The sequence below is a fragment of the Colletotrichum aenigma genome (genome assembly GCF_013390185.1).
Source record: "Colletotrichum aenigma strain Cg56 chromosome Unknown KSG_Cg56_contig03, whole genome shotgun sequence".
Lineage (NCBI taxonomy): Eukaryota > Fungi > Ascomycota > Sordariomycetes > Glomerellales > Glomerellaceae > Colletotrichum > Colletotrichum aenigma.
Window position 1 is genome coordinate 423,278 of NW_023500909.1, and position 16,701 is coordinate 439,978.

The 16,701-nt window shown below is 51.8% G+C and overlaps 4 protein-coding genes across 4 annotated transcripts, besides 1 other annotated feature; 1 reads left to right on the forward strand and 3 right to left on the reverse strand.

The window, feature by feature from the left end:
• Positions 1-1,951: 1,951 nt before the first annotated feature.
• CGCA056_v004060 (putative extracellular serine carboxypeptidase) lies at positions 1,952-3,732 on the forward strand (the record flags this gene model as incomplete). Its single annotated transcript, XM_037319316.1, has 3 exons — positions 1,952-3,162; positions 3,222-3,661; positions 3,710-3,732. The coding sequence occupies 3 exons, from the start codon at positions 1,952-1,954 to the stop codon at positions 3,730-3,732; spliced, it is 1,674 nt and encodes a 557-aa protein (XP_037181637.1).
• Positions 3,733-4,095: 363 nt separating this feature from the next.
• xptC-5 (Dehydrogenase xptC) lies at positions 4,096-6,094 on the reverse strand (the record flags this gene model as incomplete). Its single annotated transcript, XM_037319317.1, has 5 exons — positions 4,096-4,128; positions 4,184-5,343; positions 5,393-5,522; positions 5,572-5,837; positions 5,896-6,094. 5 exons carry the CDS (start codon positions 6,092-6,094, stop codon positions 4,096-4,098), a joined length of 1,788 nt encoding a protein of 595 aa, XP_037181636.1.
• An 888-nt stretch (positions 6,095-6,982) lies between these two features.
• Positions 6,983-7,021: a sequence feature (Short protein (CGCA056_v004062, KAF5523999.1) was converted to a misc_feature.).
• Positions 7,022-11,085: 4,064 nt separating this feature from the next.
• On the reverse strand, positions 11,086-13,016 carry CGCA056_v004063 (Secreted lipase; the record flags this gene model as incomplete). Its single annotated transcript, XM_037319318.1, has 6 exons — positions 11,086-11,091; positions 11,131-11,867; positions 11,927-12,214; positions 12,421-12,612; positions 12,673-12,811; positions 12,882-13,016. The coding sequence occupies 6 exons, from the start codon at positions 13,014-13,016 to the stop codon at positions 11,086-11,088; spliced, it is 1,497 nt and encodes a 498-aa protein (XP_037181638.1).
• A 1,246-nt stretch (positions 13,017-14,262) lies between these two features.
• On the reverse strand, positions 14,263-15,914 carry CGCA056_v004064 (uncharacterized protein; the record flags this gene model as incomplete). The annotated part of the gene is made up of 2 exons (XM_037319319.1): positions 14,263-15,522; positions 15,585-15,914. 2 exons carry the CDS (start codon positions 15,912-15,914, stop codon positions 14,263-14,265), a joined length of 1,590 nt encoding a protein of 529 aa, XP_037181633.1.
• Between the last annotated feature and the right edge of the window lie 787 nt (positions 15,915-16,701).

The following is a 16,701-nucleotide window of genomic DNA, read 5'->3' on the forward strand; positions in this document are numbered from 1 at the left end:
GTTAAGTGTCGATTGGAATGATGCCAAGGCAAGTTCAAGATTCTTTTTCCCGTCGTCGGAAGTTCAGGAATCTCCAGCATTGCCGGCGATAAGGCTGATGGGTGACTGTCTTGGCCGCTGAAAGCTCATAGCGAAGCCGGCCGTTGCTACTGGATTCCGCACTTTAGGAAGATCGCTGACAAACATTCACCGATCCGAATGATCTGAGGGGGCCGTTAGTCCTTAAATATTTGCCGCAGCCTGTTGCTCCGCCTGCATGAATATGACTGGCTATTATGACCTGCGGCGCGACCGCCAGGGGATTGGTCGCCTGATTTCATTTTTGAGGAACCATCACACACAACTGAGAGAACAATGTTTGACAACAGCGCACAACCGTTATCCATCATGATTGTTGGCTGGCGCTCGCCTGTTGAGATGGGCCCTTACGTCTGTATATACGCTCCGCGACCTACACGAGCTTTATAAGCCTACTGACTCAACCCTCTGGGCCTCTGGGCACTTTCCTTGACAATAATGAGCACAGTCTACACTCATTCGCTACCATTTTCACCTTGACTTCATCTATTACCAGTCACTTACTATTGATGTCTCATCTGGAAACATCGACTTGAATTGAGATCGGCCAGGCTTCTAGCGCTGTGACTACTCGATTTCAGGCGCGTTCCTTCACGAACGTCCGTCGCTTTCTGAAAACTCAAGAAATGCAGTGGAAGCGTTACCTTCAATAGCGGGCAGTAATGTCTACCAATGTCTTGACATCAACGACACTAGATTGCCTCCTGGCGGTCTTCCCTTCATCGGCTGCGTATACCCACAGAGCGCCGTGGAAATGGAACAGAGCACCGATCCGCGGGATTGTCACAGGATTCACTCGAAAGCCGTGGGTGCCTTGATGATGGCTCTGCCACCTCTTAAACATTCCTCATAGTAGTTTCAAAGGCTCAAACGGCATCTCTCACGGATTCGACGGGAATGCTAGGCGGCGCTTGCTTAGACACTTCTCGAGCCCTCGCCCACGTCCTTCGCGACTGCTGAAAATATGTTGTCGGACTGCCACCCGAACAACGAGGCGGCAGACCCTGAGAGCTACGTCGGCGATGATGGCGAGAAGGAGCGGAGCGCGTTCCTCAACCAGCCTCCCTCGACCCACCAAGCAACGGATAGGGTCTGAGGATGATCTGGTATGCGCGCGCGTCTAGGGAAGTTCCTGCTGTGGACTGGATGATTCCGGCGCAGAGTCGGACGGGCAAACACAAGGCATCGACGCTGGAAGATGAAATAGGGACGGAACAATTAGGGTTGGTTCCATTGATAAGGAGATGACGACGAAAGAAGGTATTGGACAGTTATGCGACCATTGTGCTTCTTCTCAAGCCAGAAACAAGGCATTAATTGATAACATGTTCAAGTAAACTCTAATTGAAAAGTTAGCAGGTTCCAGGGGAAATACCCACGATTCTCAACAGAGAAAGAGCTAGTGATCATCGTTTAAGAAATTTCTAGTTCGCGCTTTCAATAAACAAGGACATGTCTGGAGCATCTGAGTTCTAGAGTTCACCGGTAGGGGGCGATGTTTCGACCTGAGGCGCCTAGAACGCCTTAACAGCAGATTGGTCTGCTCTAACGTAGATACCAGACATCCATTCGCAATTTAGGATGAATGATGGGACCCAACCACAAAAAGGTCTATTTACGTTCATGAATAAAGCGTAATCAAGCATTTATACAGTATTCTTTCTCTCTGTCACTTCTTTTGACCGAGATACTGGCAATTCAGGGTGCCTTGGGACGTAAGACCGATGATAGTGAGAGTGGAGCCCGTGCTGTGGCCCAAGCTTTTTTCGAACCCCGCACCAATCAACTGGGCTCCGTATTTTTAGTCACAAAAACAAACGCGACCTCCATCGACCGCCCACCACCATTGGCTTCCCCATCACCAGCTGGCGGCATGGCGTTCTGGAAGTTTGGAGCTTGCTTTCTCCTGGGCGCGGCCCGGGCCGTTGACGGACTGCGTCCGCAGCATGTCGCGAACCAAGAGGGCTGGAATACCCTGCAGCAGCAATTGAGCTTGAAGTCGCAGGCCGCCTCTGCCGCGGCTATCGCCGACTACCCGGAATACAACTTGTCCGTACCTATTGATCACTTCCACAACGATTCGCGGTACGAGCCTCACTCGGACGACTCCTTCAACCTCCGCTACTGGTTTGATGCGAAGCACTACCGCAAGGGAGGCCCGGTCATCATCCTCGCGGCCGGAGAGACTGATGCTAGGGAGCGTCTCCCGTTCCTCGACCACGGTATCCTGTCCATCCTCGCCAAGGCCACCGGAGGCGTCGGAGTCGTCTTGGAGCACCGATACTATGGCAAGAGCTTCCCTGTTCCCGATCTCACCACGGAGAACCTCCGCTTCCTGAGTACCGACCAGGCCCTCGCCGACACGGCGTACTTTGCCAAGCACATCAGCTTCCCCGGCCACGAGGACTTGAACCTGACTGCGCCCGGCACTCCGTACATCGCCTACGGAGGCTCATACGCTGGCGCTTTCGCCGCATTCTTGCGCAAGCTCTACCCCGAGGTCTTCTGGGGCGGCATCTCTTCGTCCGGCGTCACGGCCGCTATCATCGACTACTGGGAGTACTTTGAAGGCGCCCGCCTGTTCGCGCCTGGAGAATGCGCTGAAACGACCCAAAAGCTTACTCAGGTCGTCGACAATATCCTCCTCGGCAACGCGAAGAAGGTCAATTCTGACGACGTCGCTCAACTGAAGGAGCTGTTTGGCCTCAAGCCTCTTGAAGATGCCGACTTTGCCAACACCCTGAGCTTCGGCATTACCGGCTTGCAGTCGACGAACTGGGACCCTGCCCTTGACGATGCCTCGTTCGGAAAGTACTGTGCGACGGTCTCTTCCGACAGCGTGATCTTCGGCAGCACCCGCCACCTCAAGTCATCGGCTGAGAAGCTGCTTGAAATCAGCGGGGCTGACAAGAAGCTGACGAACCGCTTGCTCAATTATGTTGGTTATGTCAAGGACTACGTCAAGCAGGGTTGCCCCGATGGCAACCTGCTGAGGTGCTTCTCTAGTAAGAACGAGGCCAACTATAACAACACCTCAATCCGCCAGGGCGCGGGCCGAAGCTGGACCTACCAAGTTTGCACCGAGTAAGTTGAATGTCCCCTCTTGGAAACTCCTGGGTCCTACCTGCTGACAAGTATCACAGATGGGGCTACTTCCAGACTGGTTCTGGCGTGCCGAAGGACCAGCTCTCACTTATCTCTCGCGCTATCGATGTCGAATACAGCTCTCAGTACTGCCACAGGGCTTTCAACATCACCAAGGACCCCGACGTTGAGGCGATCAACAAGCATGGCGGGTTCAACTTCAGCTATCCCCGCGTCGCCATCGTTGACGGAGAGGCTGACCCGTGGAGAGCCGCAACGCCTCACAAGATCGGACTCGACCGCAAGTCGACGACAAGCGAGCCGTTCCTGCTGATCCCTCTTGGTGTTCATCACTGGGATGAGAACAGTGTCAAGGATGACGACGTCACTCCTGACTTCCCGCCTACCTCCATCAAGGAGGTCCACGCCCAGGAAGTCAAGTTTGTGGAGGCTTGGATGAAGGAGTGGGAGAAGGCGCACAGCAATGGCGCCCAAGAGGGTACGCGTCAAGAAGCCTATCGTGTTAGTGGCATGCTGATGAGGACAGGCATGGTTGTTGAAGAGCTTTAGAGTGGTTTTACAGAGTAGACTTTCAGGTCGCCGGCTACCACTGGCAGATTTGCACATAACCTGCCGCATGTTTTGGCCTTTCAGTACCTACGTTAACCCCAGAGTAGACATACAAGTAAACTTACTAGCCTACTTAGGGATGTGATGTATGGAGAGGTGATGAGCATATTGCTGGTGACATCTTCTGCAGGCGACATACCAGCACCAGGTAGCTTATTCTTCGGGGTCACCGACAAAGCCAGGAGTTGAAAAGGAGTGTTGTATTAACCACGCACTTGCACGTAAGTGAGTTACATGTTGCTAACGAAGCCAAATTCCGTAGCCTCCGAATCAGCGTCCCATTCCTTGTTTGAGATGAATGCCCTACTGAGTCTGGGCCTTGATCATGTCGGCAGCCTGGCATAATGTCAGCGACATTCAATAAGTCTCCTAGGTTCCGACAATCACTCACCTTTTCGGCCACAGCATACACTGTCATGGACGTCGTCGCACCAACCGTGGTAGGCATCATGGAAGCATCAATGACCCTAAGCTTCTTGACCCCATACACCAACAAGTTCTCATCGAGCACACCACCCCACTCACGAGGCATCTTGGCAGTGGTCCCGATAGGATGGTACACGGACGGGATGATCTGACCCCTCGCCCAGCTAACAAGCTGCGCGTCAGTCGAGACACCAGTTCCGGGCGACAGCTCGCGGGCCTGGTACTGCGCAAGGTCGCCAGTCGTCATGAACCGGCGCATAAACTTGATGATCTCCGCCATGACGTCAAGATCGATCGAGTTCGTTGCCGCGCGGTAGTCGACAATCATCTCGCTTTCGGGCTGGGCCGTGTTGAGAAGGATGGTGCCACGAGACATGGGGTGGAGGTTCTGCACGGAGCCACCGGGGCCGTACATCATCATCTCGGAAAAGACGGTGTTCTTGGAGCGCATGAGGCGACCGTACACCTTCTGCTGCTGCTTGTACCCTTCAATCTGCTCGGAGGTGTAGGCGGACGGCAGATGGGACTTGGGATCCTGGGCCTCGTATGTTCTGGCAAGTGTCTCGTACCGGTCGGGACTAACGACGGGCAGCCCGATCATGGAAGCGAGAGATGGAGGGCCACCACCACCCCAGCCTCCGCCGCCGGAATTGGGAGGCTGAACGCCCCATTGGTATGAGATGCTGGGGATGTAGCTGTGGTCCTGGAAGTTAGAGCCGACGCCAGGGAGGTCGACCTTTACAGCAATTCGAGCCTGTTCGAGGTGTGCGCGGGGGCCGATGCCGCTGAGCATGAGAACCTGTGGCGTATGGACGGAACCAGCGGCGAGGATGACCTCACGACGAGCCTTGACTTGGACTGGGGCAGCACTCGTGTTGTTGCGAGAGACGAACTGGACGCCGGTAGCGGTGTCGCCGTCAAAGAGAATGCGGTTGACCTTCGCGCCGACGATCATCTCATAGTTGGCGCGGTTGAGGCCGTCCCAGTGGCCGGTGCGGGCGTAAGAGCGCTGAAATTGGACGGGGTCCTGGGACATTGGGTACCAGTAGAGTCCCGCCTCGCCGGCACCGCTGTCGACGGGAATGGTCATGCCGGGCATCTTGGCCATTGCGTTGTACAAGATCTCTGCAAAAGGGTCAGAATCACAAGCAGTCATTCAAGAGGGTCTACGAACTCATGATAGAGGTGAGGGGTCCCTTTCCGAAGGCAGCATAGATCTTGGAGGTTGTGCCCCAGTAGCTCATGTCATATTTGATGTTGTATTCCTGTGCTTGGGCAGCATCAGGAGGCGCAAGGGTGATACCCTGGGCATTGTTAGCAGTGGCTTGTAACTTATACACGTCTGATGCTTACCTTCTTGAAGTAAGGCAGAAGATTGTCCCAATCCCAAGTAGACCCAGATCCACCAAGCTCTTTCCAGGCATTGTACTCGTCCTTGGTGCCCCTCAAGAAGACCTGACCGTTGACACTCGAGCTACCGCCGACAACACATCCGATACCGACAGAGAAGCTTCGGCCATTGAGGTTGGGGCACGGCTGAGAGGTGATGTTGAACATGCGTCTGGGGTTCATGCCGGTCTGGCTGTCGTAGTAGCCATACTCGACCACCAGAACAGTATCTGCCCCTGTTGTCAGACACGCACTGTACGGGGGGATCATGCAATGCTTTTCGCTCACACTTTCCATCTTCGGTGAGTCTGTCTCCGACTGTCAAGCCCGAGGTCCCTCCGCCAACGATGACATAGTCATACTCAGAAGCGATCTGCTCGGCGCGGGTGAGAATGTTGACATGCTCGGGGTATTGTGTGGGCCAGGCGTATGCCAGCTGCGAAACAGCAGCCAGGTATGACAGAATCAAACCCTTCACAGAAAGCATCGTGGCGTAACTTGACAAGACTAGCGAAGCTCAATGAAGACTAAAGTTCGAAGGAAAGCTTCAAGCCGTCCGGGCACTTTAACTGAACACAGCTTCCCGACTTCACTTAAACATTAAATATCTTCTCATGGGTACTAAAGTAGTCCCACTGAGAAACGGCGATCTGCACAGGGGCTTGGCATTCGGAAGAAGCCTATTTCGTCTACCACTTCAACCTCTTCCCTTGGGCCATAGCCGCATAGTAGATGTGCTCGGCACATGAACAACATCAACCATTTCAGCCCTCATTCGTCACAATCCCACGACTCATCTACCTCCCTACAGGCTCAACTCGAGTCCATGCGGGGAACGCCCCGGCATTCAACGCCCAATTTGCATGAGCCGCAGAAACCACGCGAGCGAGTGCGGGGTGATGCGTCGCTTTGGGGGTTGACAGCAGAAGTTCGTTCTTCATTGGGTCAGCGAGTGTCACGTTGCAGCCAAGAGCGTACATGTCTCGACCAATTCGTATTACCCCTAATATGAATGGGGATTGAGCCGGAGTGGTGCACACTTTGTATGGGCTTGGCATTTATCTCTGCTTACGGCATTTGGAGCTGTCCTTTAGCCGGACTGTTTGTGTCTCTTGATCAGATGTTCACTTCAAGCCGTATTGATTTGATGGCATGGTATTCATGGCAGGACCATTTCATAGGCATTCGTCTAGATGACCCGATGACGACAAAACCGGCTCCAACCTAGCCTCATAGGCCACGGAAATATTACCATGCCTTCATGCATTTCTCTTCAGAGAGAGCCCCGATTACTCGCAATCCGCGCTTCGCACATTGTCTGTCTCATTAGGTGGGATAATGATCTGGCATTTCCCGTTGACGCAAGTGCCGGAGTTCAAGATTTGGTTGAGGTTCGTTTTGCACGCCTTGCCATCCTTTGCCGCAGAGGCTGTACCTCCAGCTCTTCTGGCATCGATAGGGCTTTCTGTGGCAAGGTGTCAGTGAATCGTTTCAATCGAGCTTTATGAAGAACTTACTGCCAGCAAAAGCTCTGCAGGCCAAAGCGGCGACAAGAACAGTAATACTGAGCTGCATGTTTCGGACTAGTTGAAGTGACGGGAAAGTAAATATATGGAAACAGGTCGTCTGCGCAGCAGGAATTGTAGAAGCCGGAAGAGAAAGAGTAAAGCAATGATTATGGTCTCTTGTAATTGACATTGTCCCTTCTGAAGTGGTAAACTGTCCACCTTTATAGGCCTCGAAGACGTCCTTAGTCTTGGCGCAGCCTGACGTGGCCATCGTAAGACCTTGTTTGAATAGTGCATGTATTCTAGAAAGACCGCAGTCATACAAAAGCAAGATAATTTTACAAGCGAATCTTCCCCCTAGTTTGAAATGGTTTCAGTTGAAGATCCTGTCTGGGATTCGTATGACTGTGGGATGCCGATGCCTGCATCCCTGTTTTGGGCCTTGTGAACTTTCTCTGGATGCTTCCAGCCATTCATAACCATACGGCAAACCGAAATCTGAAGAACGGAATGGCGATGAATGAATCATGCTCTTAGAAAATGGCATGTTCGTCTTTACTCCCTTTCCCTTGCGCCAAAGAACTTTTTAGCCATTGCTCTGTATTTTGCCGAGTATGCGTCAGAATCGATTGCGGCGATATAATTGTCCCACGGATCTGCAGAAAGAGGTCGAAGGAGTAGCAAATTCTTGAATACAGTCCTGGAGTCCTCGGCTTCGTTCACGCCCCGTCCAATTGGCCATGGTTTCTCCTCCAGCCAGTCACCTAGCTTCATGTCCGTTTCCGTGGCTATGGAAGACGAGATTCCCTGCGAAAAAGACGGATCAAAAAACACTGGCACCGGCCGAATTTCGGGGTGGAGGCGCCACGATTCGATTAATTTGTGCCATTGAAGAGGAGGAGCTCAGCCCGGGCCCTCAATATCCAGCCATGGTGATTGTGAGCCAGCTTCGACCTGCATGTCCTTCCAATGCGGTGGTGTTTTCGGCGCCTCACGTATGAGATAACGCATTTGGAAGCAGAGAGAATCTAAGATCGTTGCTTTTATCGGATCATGCGGTCTTTGTAGGATTAGATTTCGGAGAGAGAGGAAGCTCTCCCGTCTGTGCCAAAGCAACACTGCAATGCGGTGTATCTCCTCGGTGGAGGTATCGAATTCGTCGAATTCATCTCGACCCACGATCGTGTCGTCGAGCACAAGGTTTTGTACCTTGGCAACCCATTCGAGATTTGGCAAGGCCTTGCATCTTTGATGCACGTCATTGCACCATCTTAGATGAACAAAATCTGTTCTCCAGTTGATTTTGACATGCTCAGCTTTCGCAGAGCCTTTCGAGACTTCGATGGTTAGCTCTGGTCGTATTGTTCGGGCAACATTGCTAGCCAGAGGATCTATGTCTGTATCGATCGCGGCGTAGTAAGTATTTCTTCTTGCAAGGTCTGAGTTTCATAACCCATTCGACAGCTGTGTCAAAGTGGCTGTTTCCGCTGCCATCGACCAAAAAGTATCTGGGCTCGAGGTAAAACTCCTCCCATATCATGAATTTGAGACAATTGGGAAGTTTCGGGAAAAGCTCGAAGCTGCTCAATGCCGCCTCGGGGTCGTTGCTGGTAGACATGGCGCTTGCTGCTATTCTCGAGCGGTTTCTTGCATGACCATACTTGGAGAAATGCGTGTTACTAAAGCCTTGAGACTATTCGAATATGAAGCTTTTATACATGCTAACACACACCCTGATGTTGAATTATGACTCAAGGTAAAAACTCTGCAATTGGGCTTGTATGGCTGGACCTGGTGTTGAACTTTGTTGGCCTGACCCTTTCGAGCTTCCAAACTTTATGGCTAGTGTCAAGCTCGTCACATCCGAACGACTTGATAGATTTCATAGATCCCCTTAGAGTTCACTTTTTGACTCTAATCATTGTGCCTAGAATCCTTTACTGTTCCGCCGAAAATTGTCCTAACTGCTCAATCTAAAAGCTTGGCCCACTAGCTCGTTATAATTGTTCCAGAATTGGAGCTCTAGCAACATGGGATAATGTCCGTGAAGCGACGGAGCGGGCAAATTAGTAGACATGAGACTACTGGGCGAGAGTAAATTTGAAAACACCACCCTGGTGTCTGTGATTTCGTCCCCGGTGAAAACATCGCGCCGTGCATTGGCCCATCGCTCATTTCCTGGACGTGCGTTCTCAATGAAATGCTTCCACTGAACATCGTCCAACCCCCCGTGCCGTTCAATGTCAAGCCATGGCGACCGCGAAACAACGCTCACTCGCAAGTCTTTCCACTGAGGCGGTTTCAGCGGTGCCTCACGCAGAAGATATCGAATCTGGAAACACAAGAGCGGGGTGTCGAAGACTCGTTTTCGATGCCACTGAACCTTTTGAAGGGCTAAGTTTCGAAGAGAACCCAACAGGTCTTTCATTTCCCAAAGACAAAATGCAACAGATGGAATCCTGACGGTGGTGATATCGCCGAAGGCGTATGATTGTATGTGATCATGATCGAGGACCATGTTTCGTATGTTTCTGAACCATTCGGCCTGTGGTATAAGGTTTTGTGACTCCTCATGGATGGCCATTTTGACATGGATAAAGTCAAAGTTCCAGTTGATATTTACATGTGCCGCCCTCGACTTTCTCTTGGAGCAGCATTTGGCGGGTTTGTGTGGTTGACCATCGTCGGTAGTCTTGAGTGGTATTTCGATGGTGAACTTTGGGCGAACATGGCTTGCAACGAAACTAGAAAGCTGATCTATCTGCGTGTCGATCGTCTTTTGGTAGGACGTTTGCGGCCCCTTGGGTCTGAGAGCCCATCCAAGCGGGACCTCGAACTCATCTTTCCGCGACCTGCCCCGGTAGACCGGGTATGTCATGAAATAGCGTGGCTGGCTGTAGAATTCTTCCCATATCATGAACTTGATACAATTTGGGAATTTCGAGAAAGGCTTGAAGTCGGAAAGAGCATGTGCCGTCTCGGTGGCGTCGTTAGGAGGCATGGTGTCTGCCCACCTCCCCAAGGAGCTTTAGTGAAGTTATTCGTGAAGAGACAGCTGTATCTCAAGAGTGAAGTAATCTGGGCCGTTCGTTCACAGAGCTTGATATACCCGAAGACTGGCCCTGGGACCTTGATGGCTAATGTCGTGACTCAAGATGCGAACTTTGCGGTGGCGCCGAACTCTGTTATTCAGATGCAGCTGCGTCAACTGGCCACTAAAGTTTCAACGTATGCTTCAATCTGGTATAACGATGACTGAGGTAAGCCTGGGGTGAGGGTGATTACATAGGCCGGCGATCATAATCATTGTTGCTCGTCAACTGCAGTACACTATCCTTGGATAAAATGCCTGCATTGAGATCGCCTACATTGCCCTGTTGTTCGGAATGGGTGCCCAGTAACGTTTCCAGATAGCTTGACCCATTCGCGTCCCTCTTTTTCTCCTGGATCAGTGGCACAGTATCAGTGAGAACGCCGATTGCATGATCCAAATTCTCAATGTTCCTTGTTTTTTCGGAACGCCTTCCCAGAATCCTTGCTAGAATGTTGAAACTGATTGTTCATTCTGACATTGTCACACTGCGAATGCCGTCCATATTTGACTACCTGCTGAAAGTACTCAACAGGTCAGCACTCCTACCCGGCTATCCCGCGCCTTAGTCTCGTACGCAGCTAATGCCTATGATCCGGGAACGGATGAACTCATTAAGCCTATTAGGCTAAGGAAGTTGACCGGTCAGATACAGCGTGGGTTTTAAAGACATAACTACATAGGTATGCATTCAGGACGCAGTGGCGAATCTATTTTGACCTTAGGCATTTGCCTGGTGCCTAGTTGTCTGTATTTCTACATCCGTGCCTGTTCCCCTTGCTGCCTTTCTGTCTAGTTCCATACACAGCCGCTTGCCGCGCAACATGGTCTTCATTCATATGCAGAGAGGCACTGATCTCAACACGCATCGTGCGTCATTCACAGCTCGTCAGACCCTACCCCCCTGGCTGTTTCCCTGACTACATCTGTCGCGTCCTGCGGCGCTTCAACAATTTCCTTGGCAATCTCAGTCCAAAAGTCACACGCCGACTTTGTATTCTGATCGTCGAAAACGTCGAGCGCGAACGCAGAGTGCACCAGGTCCGGCGGCCCGATTGTGAGCACATTGGCCAGCTCGTCTCCGCTACCATCTGCCACCGTCCAGGCCGGCGGCTTCCGAAGCAAAACCTCTGGCATCGGAATTGTATTCGGGTTTCCACCCGAAAGCGCAAACGACGCGAAGTACGTCTGGTATGCCTCGGCTAGGTCGCTATCGATGAGGAGGAAAGCATAGGCATTGGCCTCAAGGGCGCTAACATTATTCTTCTCCAAGATGGCCTCAGCTTCGCTGTAGTAGTTGGAGAACAAGGGCACCAAGTCCGACGCGTGACGGGTTAATGAGGCAGTCGGGAGCCCGTATCGCATCATGTGCGATATGCTCGGGAACGCCGAGTACAAGTCACGGGTGTTGCAGGTGAAGCTGGCGTCGCGGATTACGGTTGCGATGCAGAGTCTATAGTCACCATCGTAGGGGGCTTCCGTACAAGGGTATTGGGCAGCTATCTTTTGTCGTTGAGACGCCAGCTCGGCTCCCGGGAGGAAGACATCGAGGAACTCGGTGAATGTGTCGGACGAGGTCACAAATGGCGGTGTGAACGAAGCGGTCTCGTTCAGGACGTGCGAGATGATCGTCGACTGAATCGAGGACTTCCAATATTTACCTGAGGATTCGGTGTCAGCTAACGTATACCATCTTCAGTTGAAGATGTTGATAACTCACCATTCGCGAACGAAATAGTTGGAATCGTGGTGATCCACTGGTCGTCCACGGCTGGTCCAACAGGGAACAAACCAGTTTGCTTGACAGTGTCGAAAAGCGCCTGGTTCGCCGCTGTTAGGTTCGTAGACCCCTGTAAACAGGTAAGATTGAAGGCAAAGCCACAACCGGCAACACTAGAGAAGTTCTGATAGACCTGGTCCAACTTGCCCATCGGGCTATTGTCCCAGGCCCATTCAAACGCTGGGCTCTGAAAAACAAAGGTCTTGAACGTGGGATCGACAGCACCGTCTTCGCGAATAAGATGATGGAGAATATATCCACCACCGGCGACTCGCCCCAGGCGCTGACTTGAGACGCATCGCCGGACACCTTGTTAATATACTTCTGTACCAATTCGAACAGAAAAGCTTGGTTGTACAGTCAGGCGTTTGGCTGAGCATTCTTCTGCATAAAGTCCCCTGAGAGCCAGCCATAAGCACCGAGACGATAGTTACCAGCGACGAATATTGTCTGGTAGTTGCTCGCTGCGATGACTGACTGGCCGGTGTACAAGGGACCAATCTGGTTCTTGCTGCCGAATGAGAACGCGCCGCCATAGATCCATACGACCACCGGCAAAGGCTTCGGCGGGGGGTTGTCAATCACGGTCTTGGGCACGTATAGGTCGAGGAATAGACAGTCTTCGCCTTACGGAGTGACCTGGTCATCAGGGGTATCGACAGGGTTTTGACCACCTGGTGCGTTACGAAGACCATTTGGGTCAATCTGAATACAGTTGTGTCCGTCGCTGACAGGCTGGATGGCTGTGCTTGTTGACGTCGGGAAGGCTGGGGCGCCGAAACGCGGGGGGTTGGCACCAAAACGGACGTTCTCGAATAGATAAATCTGTGCAAGCCGTCAGTAGAAGCTCTGACAATGGACCAGGCGTGTCCTTGTCTGTCTGTCTGTGACCTACATCTGGATCATCTGCCATAGGTTGACCTTCGTACACTCCCCAGGGCAGCTCCAGCGTCGGTGGCAATGTTGCCTCGGCGCGCAGAGCTGGAAGATGGGCAAAGCCCAGACTGTACAACAGCAATCTTTTAAACATCGCGATGACGCAGATCGAGGCAAGGCTGGGCCTTTAAGCACTTGTGCACAGTATCTAGCATGGGCATCATATCTGGGTCAAAGTCAACTATTTATCGTCTTTGGAGCAGTGCGGATTTTTACAAAGTCGTCTGCAGCTGTCACCGTGTCATTTGCAGTGGCGTTAAGCTGAAATTAAGCGTGGGCGGGTAAACACCCTTCTCGACGGTTCCGAGGCTCGCAACGCGTGCAGGCTGCTGGTATGGCCTCGACGGATATGGTCAAAGTTGCCATATATTCAGCCAGCCAGCCTTTTCCTGCGCCTGAAATCGTGTATATGGACCTAACTACTCAACTGCCGATTGTACCAACCCCGCACCTGTGTTCAGCAGGACGGCACGCAACTAGAGTCAGCGGCTGCAACCGGATGGTCCAGCCAAGCGCCCATGTGGGTTTCAAGTTGGGGAAAGCACGAGACATAGATTTCTGAAGTCCTTCATCCACGACTGATCAGACTGGCCACCGGGGAACATTCTCAATTGAGCCTCCGTGTCGCGAAGAACGTGTGGAAGTCATGGCGTGGTGCGGTGGTCGCTATGTAGACATTGGCATGAGCATGAAGTGTTGCCCCGGCGACATGCAAACATTCGTGCCTATCCATTCTTACATGTCGGAACACGAACGCCTCAATTTCACGGTCTTTATAGATTTACTCTGCTGACAGGGTGGCCCTTGAGGTATTGAGGGTTGACCTCCGGCTTACGCGTTCTTGAAGTCGCCTACTTTCGGGAACAACTTTGAGGTAGTGAACACCACTGAGGTCTAGAATGATCGGTCGAGTGCTTAGCACTAAGCTCTCTTCAGGCATACTGTCGTCTTCTCCTCGTCATGTCGCGTGAGGGACGAGGGCACATCAAATTTGTAGGGGCTAAATAATACCCAGCTGCGTCGAGACGCTGTATAAGTAATAGTAGCAGCTAGCCGAGAGCAATCCAGTCAACAACGACAGACGTCATGTCTTCGCTAGACTTTCCGTGCCACATCAGCCTATTTGAGCTATGCTGGTATTGCCAAAAAAGATCTCGGCAATCGCAACATCTCCTCGACATTCTTCACCTTTGGCGCACTCTAAGGTACCCAAAGAAGGCCTTTGGCCACTTGTCGGAGCGCCTCGAGAAATAAGTCGATGGTGACCAGCAAGATAGTCTACTGAGGTGTTCCCTCTTGGTTACCGCTATGTATTTTACAATCTTGTCGTCTCTTCCCGCTCATCGTTCTAGAAGAAAGTTGACCAAGAAGCTCTCCGGTATCTCATCAGAGTCGCTATTAGAGCTTTCTGTATCTTCCAAGTTTGATTCTTCATCAGCAGGCTGTGGAGGCTTTGGTATGACCTTGTAGCCCTGGAACGCACATTCCTGGTTCTCGACTTGGAATGTGTCTATCCAAGTGAGCCCCTTAAAACCAGTGCAGGTGGCATTGAAGTCGAGGAAACCGTGGCTTTCCACAGGTTCTTCTCCGAGCTTCTCTTTACCCTTCCAGAGAAAATAAAGCCGTCGGCACCCCTCAAACGTCTGTCGCGAGTTCGGCTTGCGCTTCTTGCGCGTTTGAGGACGCCACGTTTTGCTGCTAAGGGCAGCTGCGGAGCGTTTTCTTGACTTGCCCGTCGGTTGCTCAGGTGCAGCATCGTCATCATCATCCCGATCGAGCGGTCGTTCTACTATATATGGCTCGATATTTTCCAATGGCGGGACGTCAGAATATTGATCTTCGTCCAGAAATTCTTGCGCCCACCCATTTGAAGCCTTAATCAGGGTATCTTTGGAGAAAGAGAGGAGCATGATACCGCTCACGACGCCGAAGCTCATGCTGGCAGTAAGGAGTCCATCCCTCCCTTCCATACCGGGATGGTCCTGGATGTTCAAATGAAACACGGCGCCATACATCGCATACTTCATCTGTAGTTGAGGGCACTTGACGACGTATGATCCGATGGCGTCTTCGAGAAGCATCTCCTTCGGCGTAAACTCCAGAATGTCCTCCGCCTGAAGTCTCGCCTCAGAAGTTTCAGCGGATTCTGAGAGGTATTTGTGGTGGTCGTCCATGGCTTGCTGCCATGGCTTCTTTGAGGGAACATACTTGGAAAAAATGGTAGGACCAGACTGAAACTTTGCGTTCTGTGCCAGACCGGTGTTCTTCACTTCCTCCCTGTCCCAGCCAATAACGGCGAAGGGCTTTCCGTTGAGGAGTCCCGGAGCTAGGTAAAGTCCATCGATCTCCTCTACTATGGAGGGAATCTCGAACATCAGTTGAGGATCAATATCGTGAAGAACAATAGGCTCAGGCGTGACATTTGGATCTGGCTCTCCATCCTTTAGAAAAAAGTGTTCTTTGAAGAGATGAATGTCCCAAGCCGCCTTGATGGTAGGATCACTGAATTCGAGGAATATTGACTCCTTTTCCCGACGCATCCGCTCGGCATCTGCGAATGCCGAATCGATCACATCTGCACGTTTGGCAAGTTTGTCGCACTGCATGGAGTCAGTATCGCTCACGGGTGCCATCAATGCCCCCATCTTCCCGCTTCACTTACTAGGCCCATCTTCACCATCTCACAAAGGTCGTAGCGTAGGCCGCTAAGCGTCTTCATCTTCATATGCGTGAGTCGCAGATCATAGAACATTGACTGCGCTTTGAACCACTCCTTCTTCTTGAAAAGCTTTCTGGCTTCAGCGATTTTTGACCTCCTCTTGTCGGGATCCTCAATGTCATCGGGGAAACAGAGCTCGCGCAGCCGGGCCCCATCGACGCGAGCGATCCCTTCGAACAACAGCGTACCGTCTACATACTCGAATCCCTCGACGCGACATTGCATCTCAAAGTTGCGGCGGTACTCGAGCTCGCTTCTCAATTCGGCCGCCATATCCGCATAGTTCTGGGAGTCTCAAAGGAGCTTATGTGCAACAGACTGTTGGCCGATAAAGATGTTGAGCGTTGATGACAAGGGTGTAGCGTCCAGACGCGCTCGCTAACCCCAGATTCAGCTGACGCGAATGCATATTGGTCTGGGCGTCAGGGGCGGCACGTGACCGCGTCTCAAACTCTCGCGATGGCTTGCGGAAATTACCTCATCATGAACTTCATATTGTCGTCTATCCTCGTAATTTCACATCACATTTTTCAACTTTCAAGAATTGTCTTTTGTTGATAGCTTGCACTTGTGGCTTTTCTCATCCAACATCAGTCAGAGCTTGGCCGGCACCCTAACCTACTGTTGTCTATCGCCTCCGCATCCCAGTACTTCAATGAGCTGCTGACAGTAGAATCAAGACGAGCTTTCATGGAAACGAGTCAAACTAACTTGCCCGATACCTGGAAGCCGGTCGATTCAACAAGAAGAACTCATGCGAAGTCGACAGACAGTGAGGCCGCAGAAAATCGTCAGGCCAGTCACAGGACCCGCATCTCGCTGCTGGCAGTCATGGTCCTGTGGAGGCCACTTGTCAGCATACCCACTCATGAGTGGATTCCTCAAAGCGGCGTTGTGGCAGAGTGGTCTAATGCGCAAGACTAGAAATCTTGTTCCTTCGGGAGCGTCTGTTCGAATCAGGCCAACGTCGATATTCTGCTTTTTTGGACGCCTGAAGTTGTTTTTGCAGTAGCAGACTGCAGCGTATCGTGACATTATTTCATAAGTTTATCTATGCTAG